Source organism: Tetrao urogallus (genome assembly GCF_951394365.1).
Source record: "Tetrao urogallus genome assembly, chromosome: 5".
NCBI lineage: Eukaryota > Metazoa > Chordata > Aves > Galliformes > Phasianidae > Tetrao > Tetrao urogallus.
Genome location: NC_136818.1, coordinates 26,953,763 through 26,972,678, shown reverse-complemented (window position 1 = coordinate 26,972,678; position 18,916 = coordinate 26,953,763). Strand labels below are relative to the sequence as shown.

Genomic DNA, 18,916 nt, shown 5'->3' with positions numbered 1-18,916 from the left:
AATCCTGAGGTGTTAATTAGGTCCTTCCTGACCTCAATCAAATCTGACAGTCGACAAGACATTGAAAGCTGTATGAAGCTCAGGATAAAGGAAATTACACAGAGTTCTGTGTATATGTACCTCACTCCATCATGCTCATCAGCTGTATCTTTTTCTTTTTCCTAAACACAGTTTTATATCAAAATGGACAGAAGTGAAACATCTTCATGCTTCTTTCATGTGCAAAATTAAATGTCAAGAAATGAATGTGGTTAAAATTTTAGGACACTGACCCTCAGAGCTAGGTATATGTACAAAGAGCAATAAATCTGCATGCTTCTCTCATACATATTAATAAATATATATTTAAAAAAATATAGAAAACTACTGTCTTGTGCCCTGTCCCTGGAGGCGTTCAAGGCCAGGTTGGATGGGGCCCAGGGCAGCCTGGGCTGGTATTAAATGTGGAGGTTGGTGGCCCTGCCTGTGGCAGGGGGGTTGATGATTCATGGTCCTTGGGGTCCCTTCCAACCCTGGCCGTTCTGTGATTCTGTGATTATATAAAAAGAGTTGCTGCAGCAACTCAAATGGGAAAGCAATGTGCTTTCAGTGCTGCTGTCACAGCAAATGCAGCACTGAAACAAAGCAGTCTCATTGAATCATAAGAAAAATAATATGAATGAACCACAGATTAAAACTAGAAATATTATCAAGCGTAACGTCCACCATAAAAACCATCACACGATAGAAACCAGAAAGCAGTGCCATCCCTCACACAAAGCTCCTTGGAAGGGTGATGAAAAAGGATTTTTAAGTTGAATACTCTGCAAAAATTCTCAGTAGGCAAATCTTATGAATGAAGATCTCCATCTGGAAGCAGATAGTTCTGCACAAACATGTCACCCAGTTGCCATGGAAATGTGACAAAGAAAAACAGCACCCATTAATAACAATTTCAGTGATAAATGAGCATATCAACTTATAACATTGAAACAATTAGAAGAGGGGGAAGGAGGGAGAGGAAAAAAAAAAAAAACAGAAAAAAATCCTTTTGGCTGTTCCTATGAGAAACATTTCCTTGGTACTTCCAGACATCGCTGCAAGTGCCATTACCACAGCAACACTGGTTGTGATGCTGTTTCTGGCCCTATTTGAAGCTAAAAAAATAAGCACCACAAGAGCACCAAAGCCAAGCACAAGGCATACACCTCGACCAGTGAGACCTCTGGAGAAACCTCCCGTTGATCAGAAGTTCCTCAGGTCCACCAGCGCGGGGCAATCCATCACCCTGCTGATCGTGCTGCCTGCGCCGACACAAACCAAATGAAAAACAGCTTTGGAAGGGTGCCAACCAAGTTTGCTCAAAGGTCTGTCGGAAAATGTTCATCCAGGTTTCTGAAATGAAGTTACTTGCACCTGAACCCAACGTGCAACAAGGCGCTGCTGCAGGCTGAGGTACTGAGCACAGCACAAGTGCACAAACAACACTCCAATTTTGCCAACAGAATAGTAATCACCAGGCAGAAAAGCTGTTTAAAAATCTGCATGTATTACACAGATTCCAGCATGTCTGAAAAGATCACCCTGAAAGGCCTTCCTCTTCCTACACCACCCTAAGCTGGCCTGGAGAAACGTGCCTGCTGCAAAAGATGTATGAGACTGCTAGGATTCATTTCTGGAAGGGTGGAAGGGGACAAGACAAACTAACAGAAAGTCAGATCTGGAAGGACCTGGCCCTGAAGGCAGTCAGGACAGCAGCAAGTCTTTGTGACCTTTTTTTGAGCTGTTCCTTCTACAGCCCTGTAATATATCTAACGCTTTTGGGAACAGCAGCTCCCTCGAGGGTGATGCCTGCTTGAAAATGAACAGGGAAATTTTAGCAAATTCCCTCCTACTTCACCAGACTACCCCTTTCCAGGCCCAGCTTACGACAGCTTCCAGCACCATTCTTCCTGGGCTGATGAGTTTGACAAAAGCACGGTTCTGTTAACTTGAACAGACTTTATCTTGATTTTTTGCTTCTGTAAAAGCACAAAAAAAAAACCTCACATACCTCATCCTTTATTATAACACAGCCACTAGTTTCCAGTGATGCAAACAGCTCGCAGCTCTTGCTCCTTTTGGTATCCCTGTCTTCTGACACAGAACAGCAGGGCTGAGCTATGCCTGGAGGAGGACACAGCGTTCTGCCAGCTGCAGTGCTGGTGCTGAGTGAGTGCCTCAGCATATGGATCTTGGGTTTTGCTTTTATCCCCTACCTAACAGGGACGGCTGATTATGAAGCTGTAATTTAACTCCCTTGTTTCCACTGGGCCAGTTTTCAAATCCAATAGACAGCTTGCAACTGCTGTATGCCCACCTTGGGCGCTCAACTCATCACTTGGTTTCTTCGTGACCAAAAAGCTCCTCCGGTTAGTTTGTATTTGGTCTAGCATGCAGTCCAAGTACTATAAACACCAACAGTGTTACGCATCATCTTCTATCATATTATGCATATAGCATCATGTTAAGTAACTTTCCACCAAAGGCACAGGCCTGCTGCAGTGCCTTATGCCTGCTAGGTCTCTGACAGAGGTAGGGCAGACAAGAACTCAACAGGGAAAGTAATTTTTAAATTAACTGTGGCAGGGGGAGAATCAGACATCTTAACATCTTCCTTGATCCCACGGAGGAAAGAAAGGCTCTGTTGTGCTCTGGCTCACTCAGGCTCACAGATAAAAGGGTAGAGATGCTCCTGAGGAGATCCACCAGGGATACAACCAATGTCCAGCAGCCAGATTTCTGCATCTTTTTAATAATTTGTAGGATAAATTCATTCTAGAAAGTTAAACTGCACAAATGACCAACTGCACAACTTGTCCAGTTACCAAACAAGCCATCTTTCATTACACAATATCCAGACTTTTTAAAGACCCATTTGTGTTCTAGACCTGAGGAAGCTCTATACATAAGCTGGTGTTGAAAAAACAGTCACAGTATAATTAAAGAATTTTGTGCACTTGTGCATAACTAAGCAACCAAAACATAGTTAAGATGTGCATGTGTAACAGACTTTCAGCTATGCAATTTTTGTATAGTTTAAATGTAAAACTCAAACATATATATAAATGTTTTCATGTAATTCATTTGTAAGTTGGATGCAAGCTTATTCCAAGGAAACCATTTCTCAAGTGGAAGAGATTATAACGATGGTGATCTGCAGGAAGGATACTCAGTAAATGTAATTATCTAGCCCACTAAAAAGATCAAATTGAGAAATGAAACAGAGAGGAAACAAGCAGCAGAAAGATATTAAAGGCACAGACGGCAGGAAAACAAAGGATTGCTGCCTTGAGAAATATAGCTATTCAGGTGAGATCATCAGACAGGTTTTTGGGTACAGGCTGCAACTTTCTGTTAGGCCATCCCCAAACCACAGCACTGGTGTAGCACAGGAATGACCAGGGAAGGTCTTGGCACAACCCACAGGAACTGAAAATTCAGCAGTCCACCTCCAAACAGTTCTTACATGTAAACCCCAGAAGTGTATTTGGAGGCAAGCAAATGGTGCGACCCTGCCCTAAAGAAAACACTGCACCACTCAAACTGCAACTAGAAGATTCAGGAGCAGAGGAAGGGAGAGAAAAAAAGATGAGCAAGGAGCTAACCTTGGAATGCAAGCAACCACAACGCAAGGAAGGCTAAAACTCTCCCTACCCTGTTTCGAACCACAGCCCGATGTACAGAGCACCAAGAAACCCGCATGGCAGTCAGTAGGTTTTCCAGAGCACCTTTCTTCTCCGACAGCTTTCAAAGCCTTTCGTGAACACTGAGCGAAACCTCTCCAAACTCCCAACAGGTGAGCACTGCCTGCCTTCCATAGGTGATAACCGCAGCCTCGGCGATGAAACAACTCAGAGGCTGCAGCAGTTCAGCAACAGGGAAACAGGACTGGGTAACATCTGTATGCCTTACACAAGAAAGCTTCCCAGTCAGGAGCAAACCAATTACAAGCCACAAGCCTTGCAAACTTGTAGTCATGGCCCTTACACCCCTTACAGTGCCTCAACTGCTGAAGACCCCAACTTATAAAATAGAGCACAGGTTTTTGGATGCAAAAGATCCAAAAGTGAATTGAATTATTTTACTTGCAGGCCATCTGAAGAGCTTGAAATTAACCTGTAGCAAAGATCAATATTTGATCTTGGTTATGATGCCCATAGTTCATTTCTTGTCTCTGAAAGATGCCCACTTCCCTCAGCAGCATCCACATTGTGAGGCTTCATCTAAAACCCCAAAGCAAACACCTACCACCCGTGTAGCACCAAAGCCACTTGGTACAGCATCCAACAGGTGGTGACAATGAAAGGGAGACCCTAAGGGACATTAGCAGGCATGACTTGAAGTACTGGTCTCGTTTGTTGCCTGCTTTCTTGCAGCAAAATTGAAGGTGCTGCATGCAAGCAATGCACAAACATGCACATGTAGGATATGCTGGAATGCAGAGGACTGGATTGAAAAGCAAACAAAACAATAAAAAAAGCTAAGGGTTTTTCATACCCCTTTCTGCTCATATTGTTACATTTATTTAAAAGTGTGAGAAAAGGCAGTTTTTAAATAATAACTAAAAAAAAATAAACAATGTGTGCCTAGAACGCTTACACTAGTCAAGCACTGTCAGCTGAAACTATCCCAAGATCCTCCAAATTCCTGCAGTTAGAAATTCAATACACAACATTCAAAACACAAGGGGTAAAAACATAGAAGACAGAATTCAGGGCAGAAAAGATCTCAAAAATCATCACGCCTAACTGTTAACCTAGCACGGCCAGGCAGGGCATGCCTAGAGCCACCCAGCAGAAGCCAGGCTGGTTTTATATGCCAGCTGCTCACAGGCAGCGATGTGAACATTTCCCATTTGGAGGTGCAAGTTCAGTGCTGAGAAGGCTCGGACCAAGACACAATGTTGGGTTACATGATTTATTTGAAATAGCCAGGAGGGTTCAGTGCTTTGGAGAAGCATCCAATGGAAAAATGTCTCCTCCTTCAGCACACAGATGAGGTCCAAAGCACACAAGGCAACTCAAGATTTCAATGGCTTTTAAGAAACCAGTTTCAGAGCAGTTAACCTGTAAACATTTCTCAGGCTGTGTATGCTAGGGTACACAAATATTTATTTAGCACCTTTATTTATTTACCAGTTATTTCTGTTAGTAGATACTCCTACAATAAAATTAAAGTCTGAAATTGCTTACATGTTTCTGCAGCTTCACCAAGGCTGAGGCTTACGTGGTGAACTGGAGAATTTTCGCTCAGAGTGGGGTTTTCCTGGCCAAGGTTCAGACTTTAGGTTTTCTTTTCTTTGTGGCCAAGAATTACCAGACTTGGAAAATGACAAAAGGAAGGTTGCTAGAACTGAAAGCATGGTGGCATTTTACCACCACTTTTACTCATTTCTACTTACAGGTAGGTAATGAATACCAAGGATTTTTACCTTTCCAAGATAAAAGTTTAAAAACGGTAAGTCTGATATATAAAACAACTTCTTTCTGCACTAGGGCTGCCAGAAAATACATCCCAGCCTCTTCCTAGCAAATATCAGAGGTGGATGCACGTCCCTATTTATAGTACACTAATGCAATTGTGAAATGCACCCACTGTACACTCTGTGTGCATTAAACTTTGGCTTTCATGGAGCTAAAAAGCTCGTGGGATGGGTCCTTTTCAAGAATAAAACTGCATTAACTCCATCCACATATCAGCTGCTTGCAGAAACTCAGGATGCTCCTGGGGCATCTCATCCACCACTGTATCTCTTTTGTGTGCTGTGACACCAGAGTGCAGATTGCAAGAAGTGAAACTTGCATTAGATTACAAAGTGGGGAAGTTACAACCTGCCTGTGATTCATCCCTCCCCTCAAAATGGTGATAACAACTGCTCCTCCACCTTTTGTTCTACTTCATTCTTGACACAGTAAATCCCTGCCAAAGGTGCATGGTTAGGCGTGGGCCATGCCAATGGCAGTGGTACCCAGGTATCTGCTCAGAAACACAGGCATGGCTGCAAAGCAGAAAAGAAACAGTAACAGTACCAGAGAAGGTCTGCATAAACAGTGTTTGCTAGAAGGGCACTGCAAAACAGTTCCCTCACTGAGGAGCTTTCCCACTTCCAAATCATCCACCTACATTTGCAGACCTTCACAAAGCTGTCAGTGATTCTCCTCAAGCGTTTGATGCACCCGAGGCCAAAGGGCTGCACACAAGGAGGGTACCTCACACCCTCTGGCTAACAAACATGACTTAAACTACAGGGATTATTTTTTTAAGCTAAGGAACACTGTATCATTTAATTCATCTGATACCATTAATCCCAAAAAGCAGTGGCAAAAATTCAGAACTTGTTCTGTTAAATTTAGTACATTGTTCTTTACTCACATGTATGAAATCATCAGCAACATTTAAATGGCAAAGGTCTGCTGTTCATTTGAGAAAGTAAACTCATTTAGGGTCTCATTTTTTTTTTTTTTCCAGGACAGAACTGAAATAACAGAAGACAGAACGCCACGTATGCCCCACTTTTCTTTATTGCTCCATCTTTGCTTCCTGCCAGGAGAAGCCACGATGAAGAAGGGGAAGGCTTTATCTGGCAGCTAAGCCACCTGATGGATATAAATGCATTCCCTTCCAAAAGGGCCACAAAGCAGCGGAGAGCACAGCAGTGCCAAACCACCTGCTCATACTGAGCTGCTCCCTAAGAGAGAAAGAGACGTGCTCTGCTTTTGCACATCTCCTGGCTGACCTGCCCTGAGCAGACACTCACTGGTGGATACCAGAAGTTCCGTGTTTTCTTCTCCTTGCCTCCTACTTTGCTTTGAAAGCTTTGATATCTGCCGTGGTATGAAAGAGGCACACCTGCTTTGTGCAATACAAAGATAGATACGAGGTGTGGCATGGCTTCATCCAGACAGGCAATTGCCAGACCTGATCGACTCCAGGGTTCCACCCAAGCAGAAGCTGTTAACCACTGTGTGTGTAGCCCCGCAAGCGGGAGAGACTCCTGAACTTTTGGGATCAAAAGGGAACTGTTCCACCATCTAACCTTGGATTGCACAGGAGGAATGCCTTCAACCACTGCTGGAGACTCCAACAAAATGATCTGCAACATTCTAACACAGCACAACCCAGTAATCTTCCCACAGCCACTCTGCTGTCACTTCCCAGACAGTTCTCATCGCTTCTCTCTGTGTGTACTTGCTGGAGTGGGATGAAAAGCTTGTTTTGCTTCTAACCATGAAGCACACCCAAAGCCCACAGCTTCTTCCTCACATTGCCACAGCAGTGCCTATGATTACAAAAGAGCTATGAAGACGAGCCTCCTCCATGCACAAAAGATGAAAACACCAAGTCTGAATTCACAGGGAAAATGCTTTCCTCACACACGCACACTTACCACTAACGCACCCCTATAAAAAGTCTGATAGCACTTATGTATGATGTATTATGTATGTATGTATTATGCACTGATAGTATGATTTTATTTTGATTTTTTTTTATAAAGAAAAACTATGTTGTCGCTTCCTTATGGGAATAAAATAGTGAATTATTGACTTGCTAAGGGTGTTGTCCTACTTACACAAATACACCACGAAACCAGATAACCAGGATGATGTTATTACGTTTCCCATTGAAAGATTGTTTCGTTTTATTTTTCTCTCTCACTTCCTGAAACAGTTATGTTTAATACTGGCCCATGTTCACGTAGATAAGAAAGCAGACCGTCAACGAACCAGCTTAGAACAGCACGGAATGAAGATGCTGTTTAAACAATAAGCATAATTCCATTTAAAAAGACACTGTATCTTATCATGTACTTGGCATTTCTTCTCCCACCACAATTCCTTAAAAAGTAATTAAAAAGTTAAGAAAACCAGCATCCAGTATAATTATGGAAGATGCTCATGTATCCGAATGTAGTTCAGCTCCATACAACAACACACTCATCTGCCCATCTCAGTTTTTCAAGCCTTCAAGCAAACCCTGCTTTACAACACGAGCTGCTCAAATCAGGAGCTACGTGGAAACAACCGCTGCTGGAGCTCAGCTGAATGTAAGCAATGAAAAGCTTCTCCTTTGAAAGTCAGGATGATATCTGAAGTCCTGCACCTCTGCCCCATGAGACCAGAGTGTGTGCCCAACCCCAGGCAGCTCCAAATTATGTACCACGTGCAGCAGGTGCCAGTGGTGGGACTGGATATATTTATTCCTGTTTGAAAATGCCTGTAAAAGTTTTTGTCTCAAAATATCTGCCATGGTATTAGGGCACAGCATGATGCTGGCTCCCTGCTGTGCAATCACTGGGTGTTGCTAAAACAAGGAAGGCCTGACGTCGCAGAAGCGTGTCGGGACAGACAAACAAACTGGAGCAATTAAGAGCTGAGCGTTAATCAGCTGATGAAGAAGGTCGATAAAATAAAAGCTGTCAGGCAGAGAAAGCTCCAGCTTTGCAAGAAGGCTAGTGCAGCAAGACCTCCTGCTCACAGCACGCATACATGGCTCAAATTAAAGAAGTTTTGTTCCTTCAGCTGCTTCTTTCTAGACAGTTTCAGTTCAGTGAGGATGACCACAAGGAAAGACAGCTTAGCCACAAAAAAGAAATTCTCATTCTCAACTTCAGCACTTTTTTCTGACAGCTGAGGAAAGAGCCAACACTGATGAAGACACTTCTGATACATTCTTCTAACTTCAAATCTTATTCTAAAAGCTTCCCAACTTCAGAGCTTCAAATGTGCAGAAGACTGAGTGCAGAACTGCGTGCACAAGAGCTAGACGGAGGAAGGCAGGCTTGGGAAGCTGACCTCTCATTAATTAAGGACATCTGAGCAGTCTGCTGGGCTCGCAGATGTTTTGAAGTACCCTGAGCAACACTCTGAGCCTGAAGTCTTGAGTAGGATGATGCTTCTTGGCTTGTCAATCAAGGAAAAAGCCTTCAAAACAAGAGAGATACTGACGTGGATGAGACAGGGCAGGCACGAAGATGGAGACAGACAAAGCAGCAGTTAGCAGCAGTCAGACAAAGCCATAAATACACGGGTGGAAAGACAAATCTGTGATGAGTTTCAAAACCCAAAGTCTTTGGGTTCAGTTGAGCTAGGGCAGCTACCAAGCAGCACGTCTGTCTTGGGGTTAAGCTGAACTCTTCCATTTGCTGAGAGAAGGGAATCCTTCCTGCCAGATTGCCTGCTGCTCTCCTGACACTGCGCATCCACTGCCACCAGACAAGACAGGTCAACACCTGCCATAGTTAAAACTGTGACCTTCCTGCTTCAGTTCCACATGATGGCATTTTCAAGGGGGTTGGGAATGAGCATCCACACAGAAGAAAACTGTTGAAGAAAAAAGAAGTGAGGAAGAGCAGAGCAGACACACAACACGCCAGTCTGCGAGCAATCTGGCATCAGTTCCTGTGGTTCATTACAAATCTCCATGCCATCCATCTCTAAAACAAGGGTGGGATAGCAGTACAAATCAGGAAAATTGTGAAGGCAACTACACGAGAGCTCACGAAGCAATTGAATATTATGCTTATTGTTTTTCAATCTCATTATCATACCTCAAGGCTAAAGATCTCCTTTTCTTGCAATGTCCTCATTGTTATGAGACAAATTTGTTTAAACACTGCTGTGTTTTGCATTCAACTTCGCTTAGACTGGGTTAGCAAATGGAGCCGCTGTTAATAACAGAAATCCTATCTGGCAATTGCAGCACTGATATTACCAACCTGCCGAGAGATTCTTACTACTCCTGCATTTGCAAAGCACTCGAGAGCTCCACATGAACATCTGGATTAGACTCTCAGATTACTGAGCACATTCTAAATAGCTTTTTTTTCCAAAACAAATCATATTACCAGTGATTTTCTTACACAAAAATTACATCAATAACCTCATCCCCAAATGAACATACCATGATTTTTTAAAAAGGAGTAAATACAATTAATCTAGCAGAGATGTTACATTATTAAAACATATCCTGCAATCAACAATGCTCAAGGCTCTATCATGGCATTTGGTTCTTCATTGGTATTTACGTTATTACAGATCTTATGTATCACCCTGGAAATCAGCTTTGAAGTTGAAATGATGAATAAATGAAGATTTATTATTGCTATCCTTATTAGAGGGATTTTAAAGTCATTAGAGACCAACAAGGCATAATAATCATATTATATTCAATCTTCTCTAGAACATCTCCTTTGATAGGCCTGCTAACTCAATTATTTAAATATACATTACAGCAAATTGCAGGGTGCCTTCTTCAGTTCGGGATAAGACAAAAAGTTTAATGTTTTGTTTGCAGTTAAGCAGAACTTGCTCTTAGAGGATTCACAGGTACCCTGGTGGGTTTCTTAGTTTTAGATTCAAACTTACGGTGAACACCTGGCTCAGTGCTCCTGCTCATCTGCTCAACTGGAAAAAGAGCATTAAAAGCCAGGGAGGCAATAAGACATTGGAGCATGATCATAACCTGCAGTGACATTTGAAAGTCCAAAAACAATCCTCAGAGAAGTGATGATCTTGCCAATAGTCAGCAGACTTGGCTACAACCAACCACCAGCCGTGAAAACAAGAGCAAGCATTCAGAGGCTCTGATGAAGAGCACGAACTGCAAACTGCACTGCAGCACTGAACACCTTGGTGTCATCTACATCCAAGCACAACTGACTAGTGAGGGAAAAAATATCCAGACACTCAATACCTGCAAATTATGTTCTACAGAAGAAATCAAGAAAGCTTTGGAAATGTTAAGTGGTTTTCTAGACAGAGTATCTGTTGGGGGCTTGGAGGGAAGTCTACAGAACAAATACAGGCTCACATGAACTGAGCAGCAACAAAGAGACAGAGGAAAGCTGCTCTGAATGGCTCTAGAAAGTCCTACGTGGCTTCTCTGTCTGCTTCTGCCCCAAAACGAAGAGAGAAAAGTACTGAAGGATTGGGAATGTGTTCAGTGCAAAGGAAGCCAAAACTAACAATGAGATAATGATGCTCTTCTGGCAACATCTACAGTGCAAAGAGAGAACTGTTATCCAAGGCATAGAGGGCAAAGAGCTGCACAGGAGTTACTTATGTCCTTTCCACCCCTCCTTTCCCATTAAGTCCTGCACGAGTTCGAGTTTACCCAAAAAGAGAAGCTTGGAGACATCACCACTTACACAGTTCTGAAACCACCTCAACATCTTCTTCACTTCAGGCAATGAAGGACCTTTCTTGTTTCCACTACACACACAGCAATCCTCCTTAACAGCAAGAATGCATCTGTAACTACAACCAGACAGGTCTCCTCTCCTTCCCCCAGCAGCCACCCTCATTCTAGCTACATCTCTCTTCCATCAGTTACAAGCTGGAATCTAATAACCTCAGGCTATGACTAAACTGTTCCTTCTCTGCCTTCTGAAACTTTCACCATTATTCAAACTTGACAGCAAAGATGGCACAGAGCAGCCATGTGCTCTGTATCACTGCAGCTTGGCACCAACAGCTCTTATTGCCCTAATGGAAAACCACTGCAATAGCAGTGGCAGTGATGAGCATCTTGCTCACTCAGCAGGTCCACTAGCAAACTTGGGAGCTACAGTTACAGTGGTGGAGCAAAGTGGGAAAGCTCCTCCTGAGCACCAGAGGAAAAAGAGTTCACAAAGATCACAGGAACATCTGCCTTGTCAGTGCATTTATTTGTGGGAAAGGACATTAGTATGAAAGGTAAAGGCTTTCCACCTTTGTAGTTCACGCTGTCAACAGTGCATTACAAAAATCCTTAAGTGGAAAAAAAAAAACCAAAACAACCCAGCAGCCTAAGACAAAGGTAAGAGCAAAACTGCCTAGAACCAAATAAAGTATTTTCATCTCTCTCCTCATTCAAAATGACCTATTTAGTGCAAAAGCAGGATGGAAATTACAGTCCTTACTACTGACTCCTTCTGCAGATGATGTTCAAAGAAGAAAGATGAGTTTCATTCAGATGTTAGTCAAGCAGTGAGGGGCAAAATACCTCAAGCCATGTCTTTCAGATCAGGGCAGGCAACATCTGCATCAAGGTATTTGCTTTAAATCCTGTCACTGCTGATCCAAGTGCTCCAGCTCCAGCTGGAGTTACATTGCCTCCATCTGACACAACCCTCACCACCACGAGTACAAAGCTCACACTTGGGACTTCTGCTCAGGTGCTCTAGGACAGATTAGTCCCCAGATGTGAAAACTGCAAATAACACACACTAATTTTTTAGGACCTTATAAACACCACAGCTCTATCAAGCCTACTTGCTTCTTTTACTTTGCTGCCTCCTACCACAAAACTACTCTTCTTACCAAAAGCATCTTCTTAATTCCCTCTCTATTACCTTCTTTCTCCATGCAAACCATCCAACTTCTGCTCTCCTTGGTCATTCTGCAGCTAAGCTTCAATCTGCCCAGGCTGCAGAGATGCTCTGCTCTGGACCACCGATTGGATAAGACACTTCTGTCCTTTCCCAGCAACAAGAAAGGAAACGTTCAGCAGTTCTTGGCACTTGGCACCGCATGGGGAAATGCATGATGGAAGTGTTGCAGGGCACTCTAACCTTGGTAGACTCTCTGGATCCTTCTGTATCTCTGGGAACTTATTGTGCTAAGATGTGTTAGCCTAGCTGTGATTATCTGCTCAATTCTAGCAAACTACACTCTCTCCTTGCAGGGAGTTGATTATGAGAGCCCTCTGACATGGCACTGAGCAACGCCCTCCTTGATGGCTTGAAGAATAATTGCAGATACGTTGCAAGGAAGTATTTCAGGACTAAAACACAAAAATTTAACCAAAAATGAAGTAGGCAGAATACTCTGAGCATTCAGGCCTCCCCCACCAAACACTGTGATTAGCTACTACCATTTTCAGCACAGACGAAGGTGGTTAGAAATAGTGTTGTCTCCTGTGAAAGAGCTCTAGGAATTGGCAAGTCCAGAAGATCATTAAGAAGGACGATAAACATGATCTTAAAGTGCGACTTTCTTGCATCATTCTTTATATTAAACATCCTTTTTAGGAGGAACTGTGCAGGGTACCATGCACATGAAGTACATGGCTTCCTGCTTCTAAGCATCACAGCATGCCATACATCATTTACAGGTCCAAAACGGGCAGCAGGAAAGTCAGGCACCTCCAGCTCACCTTTCTCATGCACCCAGTTCCTAATTTGGAGGCTGTCCCCCAGAAACAAAGCAGGAACACAGCTTCTGTGCCTATTCTGGTTGCCACTCAACAAGTAATTTAAGTCACAGATACCATGGGTGCATAAATTCCTTGCTAAAAAAGGATCAGTCATTGAACTGGATTATTAACTATCACAAATTGCATACCTAAACTAAGAAAACAGGTAAGTGCAGATTGTATTTCTGGTACCGATAGGTTTCTGTAGAACAGGGAAAGATTAAAAATCCTCAAATGGATCCCAGAACAGCTCAAGGATGATGCTGAAACAAGCCCAGCTCTGTAAAGTGGTAATCCTTTAGAATCCCTTCAGTCTTCTTCATTTTCTGCCTCCAGATGTTACTTTAGGTTTCCCGTCATTACTGTCAAGACCTTAGGCTTGCAGCATGCATTTAAAAAAAATAATAATAAAGCTGAAACACACAAATTACCCAAACTACTCCCTTGCTAAGTATCAGGTAAAATATCAACTCAGATTCCTTTCAGAAACTAACAGAGGATTTTGTTCATGCCAGCATCTACAGCCTGTTTTAAATAAAAACAGCAGACTGAACCCACAATCTCCAAACTGGCATCTCTCAGGCTAGAATCAAGGGAGGGAAATGTGGGAAAATAACCTGAAGCTTCAGCTTGAAGTTTCCTGAACAACTTGTGTCTCTTCAGATGATAACCCCAGCTGTACTCACTCTGAGATCCACTGCTGGTAGCAAGCCAGCCCCCAGAAACGTTGAAAAAGTAAATTATCACTGCTTCCAAAATTACAAAGAGATATTTTTTGTTGCTGGATGTGTCATTTCCACTTCTACTCAAACAATTGCTGAAAAAACCATCAGAGAAGCTTAGCATACTCAGTAGCAATACACCTATTTTAAAAGCAGTAGCCAGCTACTGTATTCACAGTAAGGACTTTTCAGACAAGTATCTAGGCAGGCTGAGAACTCTCATTCTGAATAAACTTCCAGATAGTTCATAACATTTGAAGAACTAAATTGTTATTGAGACTGTTATCTAAAAAAACCCACTAAGCTTACATTAACCTGAAGAAAACACCCTGCAGCTGACTATGCATGTCACCTCCATAGCACTTTGCCCTTCCCAGCGCAGAAGTGTCTGTGATAAGGCCCCGATTACAGACCTCTCCCTGCCCCTCCTGCCATTCCCAGCACCACTGACTCCTTCCCAAAGGATATTTCTAGTCTCACTGTACCCTCAAACCCTTAATGCTTCAGGATTTCAGGATAAGTGCACTATTGCTTTACAGGACAAGAGTACTAAGGAACTGTCTTTCTTCCTAAATGTTTGTTTTTTCTTCAATTATTTTTAATAAATGAGTTTTCTGGCATCTAATGGCAAAACTATGCACAGATACCACGAAAATGAGTATGAAAATAAGGGCAGTCTTTGAACTATCCTAGGATGCAAGGAATTAAAGGCAGTGCAGTACTGAACACCAGTCAGAAGGTCAATCTGCCACTAAGGATTTCACCCAACCTCTATCTCAGCTATCCTGGCACTATCCCTTGGAGAGGCCAACTGCATTATCATCGTGATTTATTCTAACAACATCCTTTACATTTTGTGAAAGGTTAAAACTCCCAAAAATACCTTCCAGACCATTTGTGACATTGGAGAAAGCTGCAGTCCCACATCACTTACCACCAAACACATCGCCGTTCTGATAGTTTTTCCCCTTCTGAGTTTCCTCTTCGTTTTGAACAGTAGAAACATGCTTGGCTGACGCACAGCCCATAGCTTCATTCAGACAGCTCCAGCTGGACTGAACCACAAATCATGACTAGGGACACACGCTCATTGTTTTAAAAATAATCCACCTTCTTGCACAGTTGTTGAGAGCCTTTTACCTAAAAGACAGCATAAGAGAGAAAAATATTTAACAAAAGGCAACCTGTAAAGTGCTTTAAGAAAGCAAAATAATGGGGTTTCAAGAGTACAAGAGCACAGACCGTCTCCATCATGTTACACTGCTATGTCTGTTCAGTAAACGCCTATCAGTGCAATAAAGGCAGTCGATCCCACCTTGCGACAGGAGTGCAGCGGTTGACCACAAGGTCCCTTCTGGCCCTAAGCTTTAATCTGTGGCTTGAAGCAAGCAAGGCACACAGATACGTTTCCCACTCACCCAGCTATTAACATGGAGTGCTGCTTTTATTTTGGAAAAAAAGATGAGAAACCAGCAATATATGCTTCTCCCATTCCTTTTAACAACCCACCCATCAAGCCAGATTTCTTAAAAAGTGTTTTGGTGATTAAGAGCTGCTAATTGCAAGTGTTCCAAGAAAATAACCCCCTAAATCAATTAAAGATCTTATGCTAATAGTCGTGAGAGAAGAGAGCCAGCTGTATAATCTTTTTCTTACATGTTCATTACTCCACAGAATCTGTAAAACCTCCGCTGCCCAAAGTGGCAATGATCCCCATTTGAAGACAGAATAACACTCCCCAAAGAATCCAGATGTCACACAAAACAAAAGGGGAAGGAAAAGCTAGGTTACAGCTGCAGTATCTTATGTCCAAAACATCAAATGTGCAATGACTCAACGGCTCCTCTTGAACAAAGACCCCTCCAAAGTTTGACTGCATCTCCACGGATGGATTTCTTCCTTTATGGTCAGTACGATCCCCCGCATTCCTCCTCCTTTCTCATCTCCTCCTAGCCACACACAGTTCAGCACAAATTTCTCATTTCCCATCCCTCTCTTCTTCCATGGTTCACCCCAACAGCACAGCATCTAACAGCACCGAGCAGGAATACAACATACGGAGCAGACATCAAATTTTACCACCACACATCCTAATTACTATGATACACTCATTATGTTCAGTCTCTCCTAGTTGCTCCCACATTCTTGCAATGCAGCAGGAGTGCTGCTGAGCAGCTGCCTCCATGCATGCTCAAATCTGCAGGAAGAGGTCTTAACCTCAGCACCGAGATGGGCACAAGGACCCACAAAGATCTGCAGTACAGCCCTCTGTGCCTGCCCTGGGGGTAGGGAGATGTACGTGGAGTTGTAGGAAAGGAAGGAGAAACAGCAGACTGGGACAGGTAACCACTGCTTGGTCTGTAAAAGAGATGTGGAATGCTCATTTTCTTACAGGATGCAAATTTGCCCGAAGGAAATGGCTTCTAGTGGATAAGCTAAAACAACCAAGTTTTCTGCCAATGCCCTCATTGCAGATTTCAGATGAAAACAGCAAACTCGGTGAGCAGAGGCTGAAAATAGGAACTCTGCTTTCTGATTTAAAACACCACCAGTTACTTCACTCAAGGGAAAAGCATACGGCCAGCTACAGGGACAGAGCACAGGCTGACCAGCAACCTGTTAGCCCCAAGAACCCCAAAACACCAAGACAGACAACCCATGTTAACACAGTATACGGGGCTGGAGGAATCCATCTGCTATAAACCCAGCATCCCTACCAGAGACCACCAGAGCATGCTCAGCCACCCAAGCCCCATATTCACATAACTTTTGCCTTCATCTCTCAGCATGGAGCACATATCACCTTGTTCTGGACCCAGAAGCACCCCACACCAGTCACTAACTTTCACAGCAGGGAAGCAGCTGCTTGGCCACGCAACTCTAACACACTTTGTAATGCAGGAGTGGGCTGTTTTGGGGAGGGCATTTTTTGGTGAAACCTCACAGGCAGCCAGCACACAGAGAAATACAGAGCACAAAGAAGGCTGTGCAGACATCCAGACACATCGGGGATTACTCAGCTCCCAGGCTTTGCCTCTGCTAAAGGGCAGATAAGGGAAAATAATGAAAAAGCAGAGCAGAAAAGGTTTTGCCTTAATCACTGGTTAGTGCCCAGGAGAGCAACGGTGCCATCAAACACAACAGGTTGCTGCTGAAGCAAAAGGGAAAGAAGTGATACTGAATACATCAGGGTAAAGCTCTTTGGGGAAGGAAGAAAACCCATCTCCAGCTGCATCGCCTGCAGGATCTCAGCAGTACACACCTTCCTGAAACACAGCGCCTTGGGAAGCAAGGAGCCAACCCAAATGCAACAACTGGAAGCTTTTATTTTTTGCATTAATGAATGGGAATCACAACAGTATCTCGAAAAAAACTACACACAGCTAGTTTTTGGATAGGCAATCCTTCCTGACGCCAACCAATGAGGCTAAGAAGGCCCCAGCATAGCAGCATCCCTTTGGAAATGCAGCACTTCCAATGGCATGGAATAATGCAGCCTCCTCCCTCCCTTCTCCTCAAATATGATTTTCTCTTTTGTCTTCACAAGTGTTTTGGGGACATGTCGGTTTCAGAAGCCAAAAATAAAAAGCACAAGAAAACCTCCAGCTCATGTTCACCACCCACCACCATTAATTATCAGGATTTGAGAAGCAATTTACAAGCTCCGATCTGCAAAATGCTGGTGAGAAAAACCTCTCAGGCAGATCAAAAGTGTCTACGCTACTTCCAAATAAAATGTGCAGCTTTGCTATTAACATCTTTGGTGCAAGTCAATAGAAGATGGCTGTACTCAGCCTCAGATGCCATACTTGGTACCCCAAGACTCTTCTGAGTGTATTCAGAAAGGGAGCTCAATTATTAGAGTAGATATTGCCACCGGAAACTTTAAACAATTCCTTTTTTTTTTTTTCTCTTTTAATTTTTCCATTTTTTCTTTTGAATTACTTGCTGTGCTTTTTCTTTTTCCAGTTCTTTTAACACTTGATGAATCCACTCTTCATCCACTCAGCCCTTATTTCCTGCAGTCACATAAAGGCTGCATCCTCAAGAAAACACATGTTGCCTCCATAGCTGGAAACCAAGCAGCAGATATCAGGCAGAATTTCCAGTGTCCTACAATAAATGAATGTTAATTATTCTATTCCACAGCTTTATTTCCTTTCATCTTTAGTGCACTGAGATAACCTTTCACCTTGTACAGATTGCAGATACATCTCTAAGTTTCCTTATGCTCTGACCACGCTGGGCTAAAATTTCACAAAACCAGCTGTGAAAAAACCCAAAGCTACATGGAACAACCACAGTGACTTCACCTACAACGCAGCCTTGTCCAGGCAGAACCCAGGGACCTGACTTACTCCTGGTAATTACTGATTTCCTCTAAGCAATAGGTCCGTTTGGCTTTCATGTCGTTTTGTTCTAATAAAAGAAAGCAGAGCTGTCTTCTGAATTTGCATTCCATGAGGGTCGCTGGGGTGAGCAGAGGGCAGTCCCTGCTGTAACATCCCTCCCAGCAACCAATGCCCACCTGTGCCACGAAAGATGCCTTTATTATTTTGCATTTTTGAGCCAAAAAGTGAGAACTTCTGCCTTTGAAGTGCACCGGTGGCCTAAGGGAGGAGGAAAAAAAAAGTAACAACATAGAAGCTCTCTTCCTCTTTCTTCACATTATTCAAAGCAGCACTGCTGATGGGTAACAAAGTAGTGGTGAGAATGAAGCTAAAGGAGCAGGGAAAGCTTAGAGCAGGACGAGGGTTGGGGATGCTCAGAGCAAAGTCCTGCAGTGGCAGGAGGGGAAAGGTCAACAAGCAGTGATGTGCTGTTCCATGGAGCACACAGGCAGAATGTGCTCCTCTCCCTCTGCTGATATTAACAGCCATGAAATTAAACATTTTCTCCCTCCTATGAAGTGTTTGTCTCACGATGCAGAATTCCCATATTTATTCCTGCAGTTCATTATCCCACTGGAAGCTGCTGTTCTGGCAGCAGTGTGGATGCAG

General features: G+C 43.2%; 1 protein-coding gene across 1 annotated transcript in view; it reads right to left on the bottom strand.

Annotated features, from left to right (window-relative positions):
* Window positions 1-14,944, bottom strand: part of LOC306946610 (uncharacterized protein C1orf21) — a gene marked incomplete at both ends in the record, with an annotated part of 51,367 nt that extends 36,423 nt beyond the window's left edge. The window contains one exon of the mRNA XM_079535684.1: window positions 14,851-14,944. Coding sequence (XP_079391810.1) covers window positions 14,851-14,944 — 94 coding nt within the window. The remainder of the gene's footprint in view (window positions 1-14,850) is intronic.
* Window positions 14,945-18,916: the final 3,972 nt, after the last annotated feature.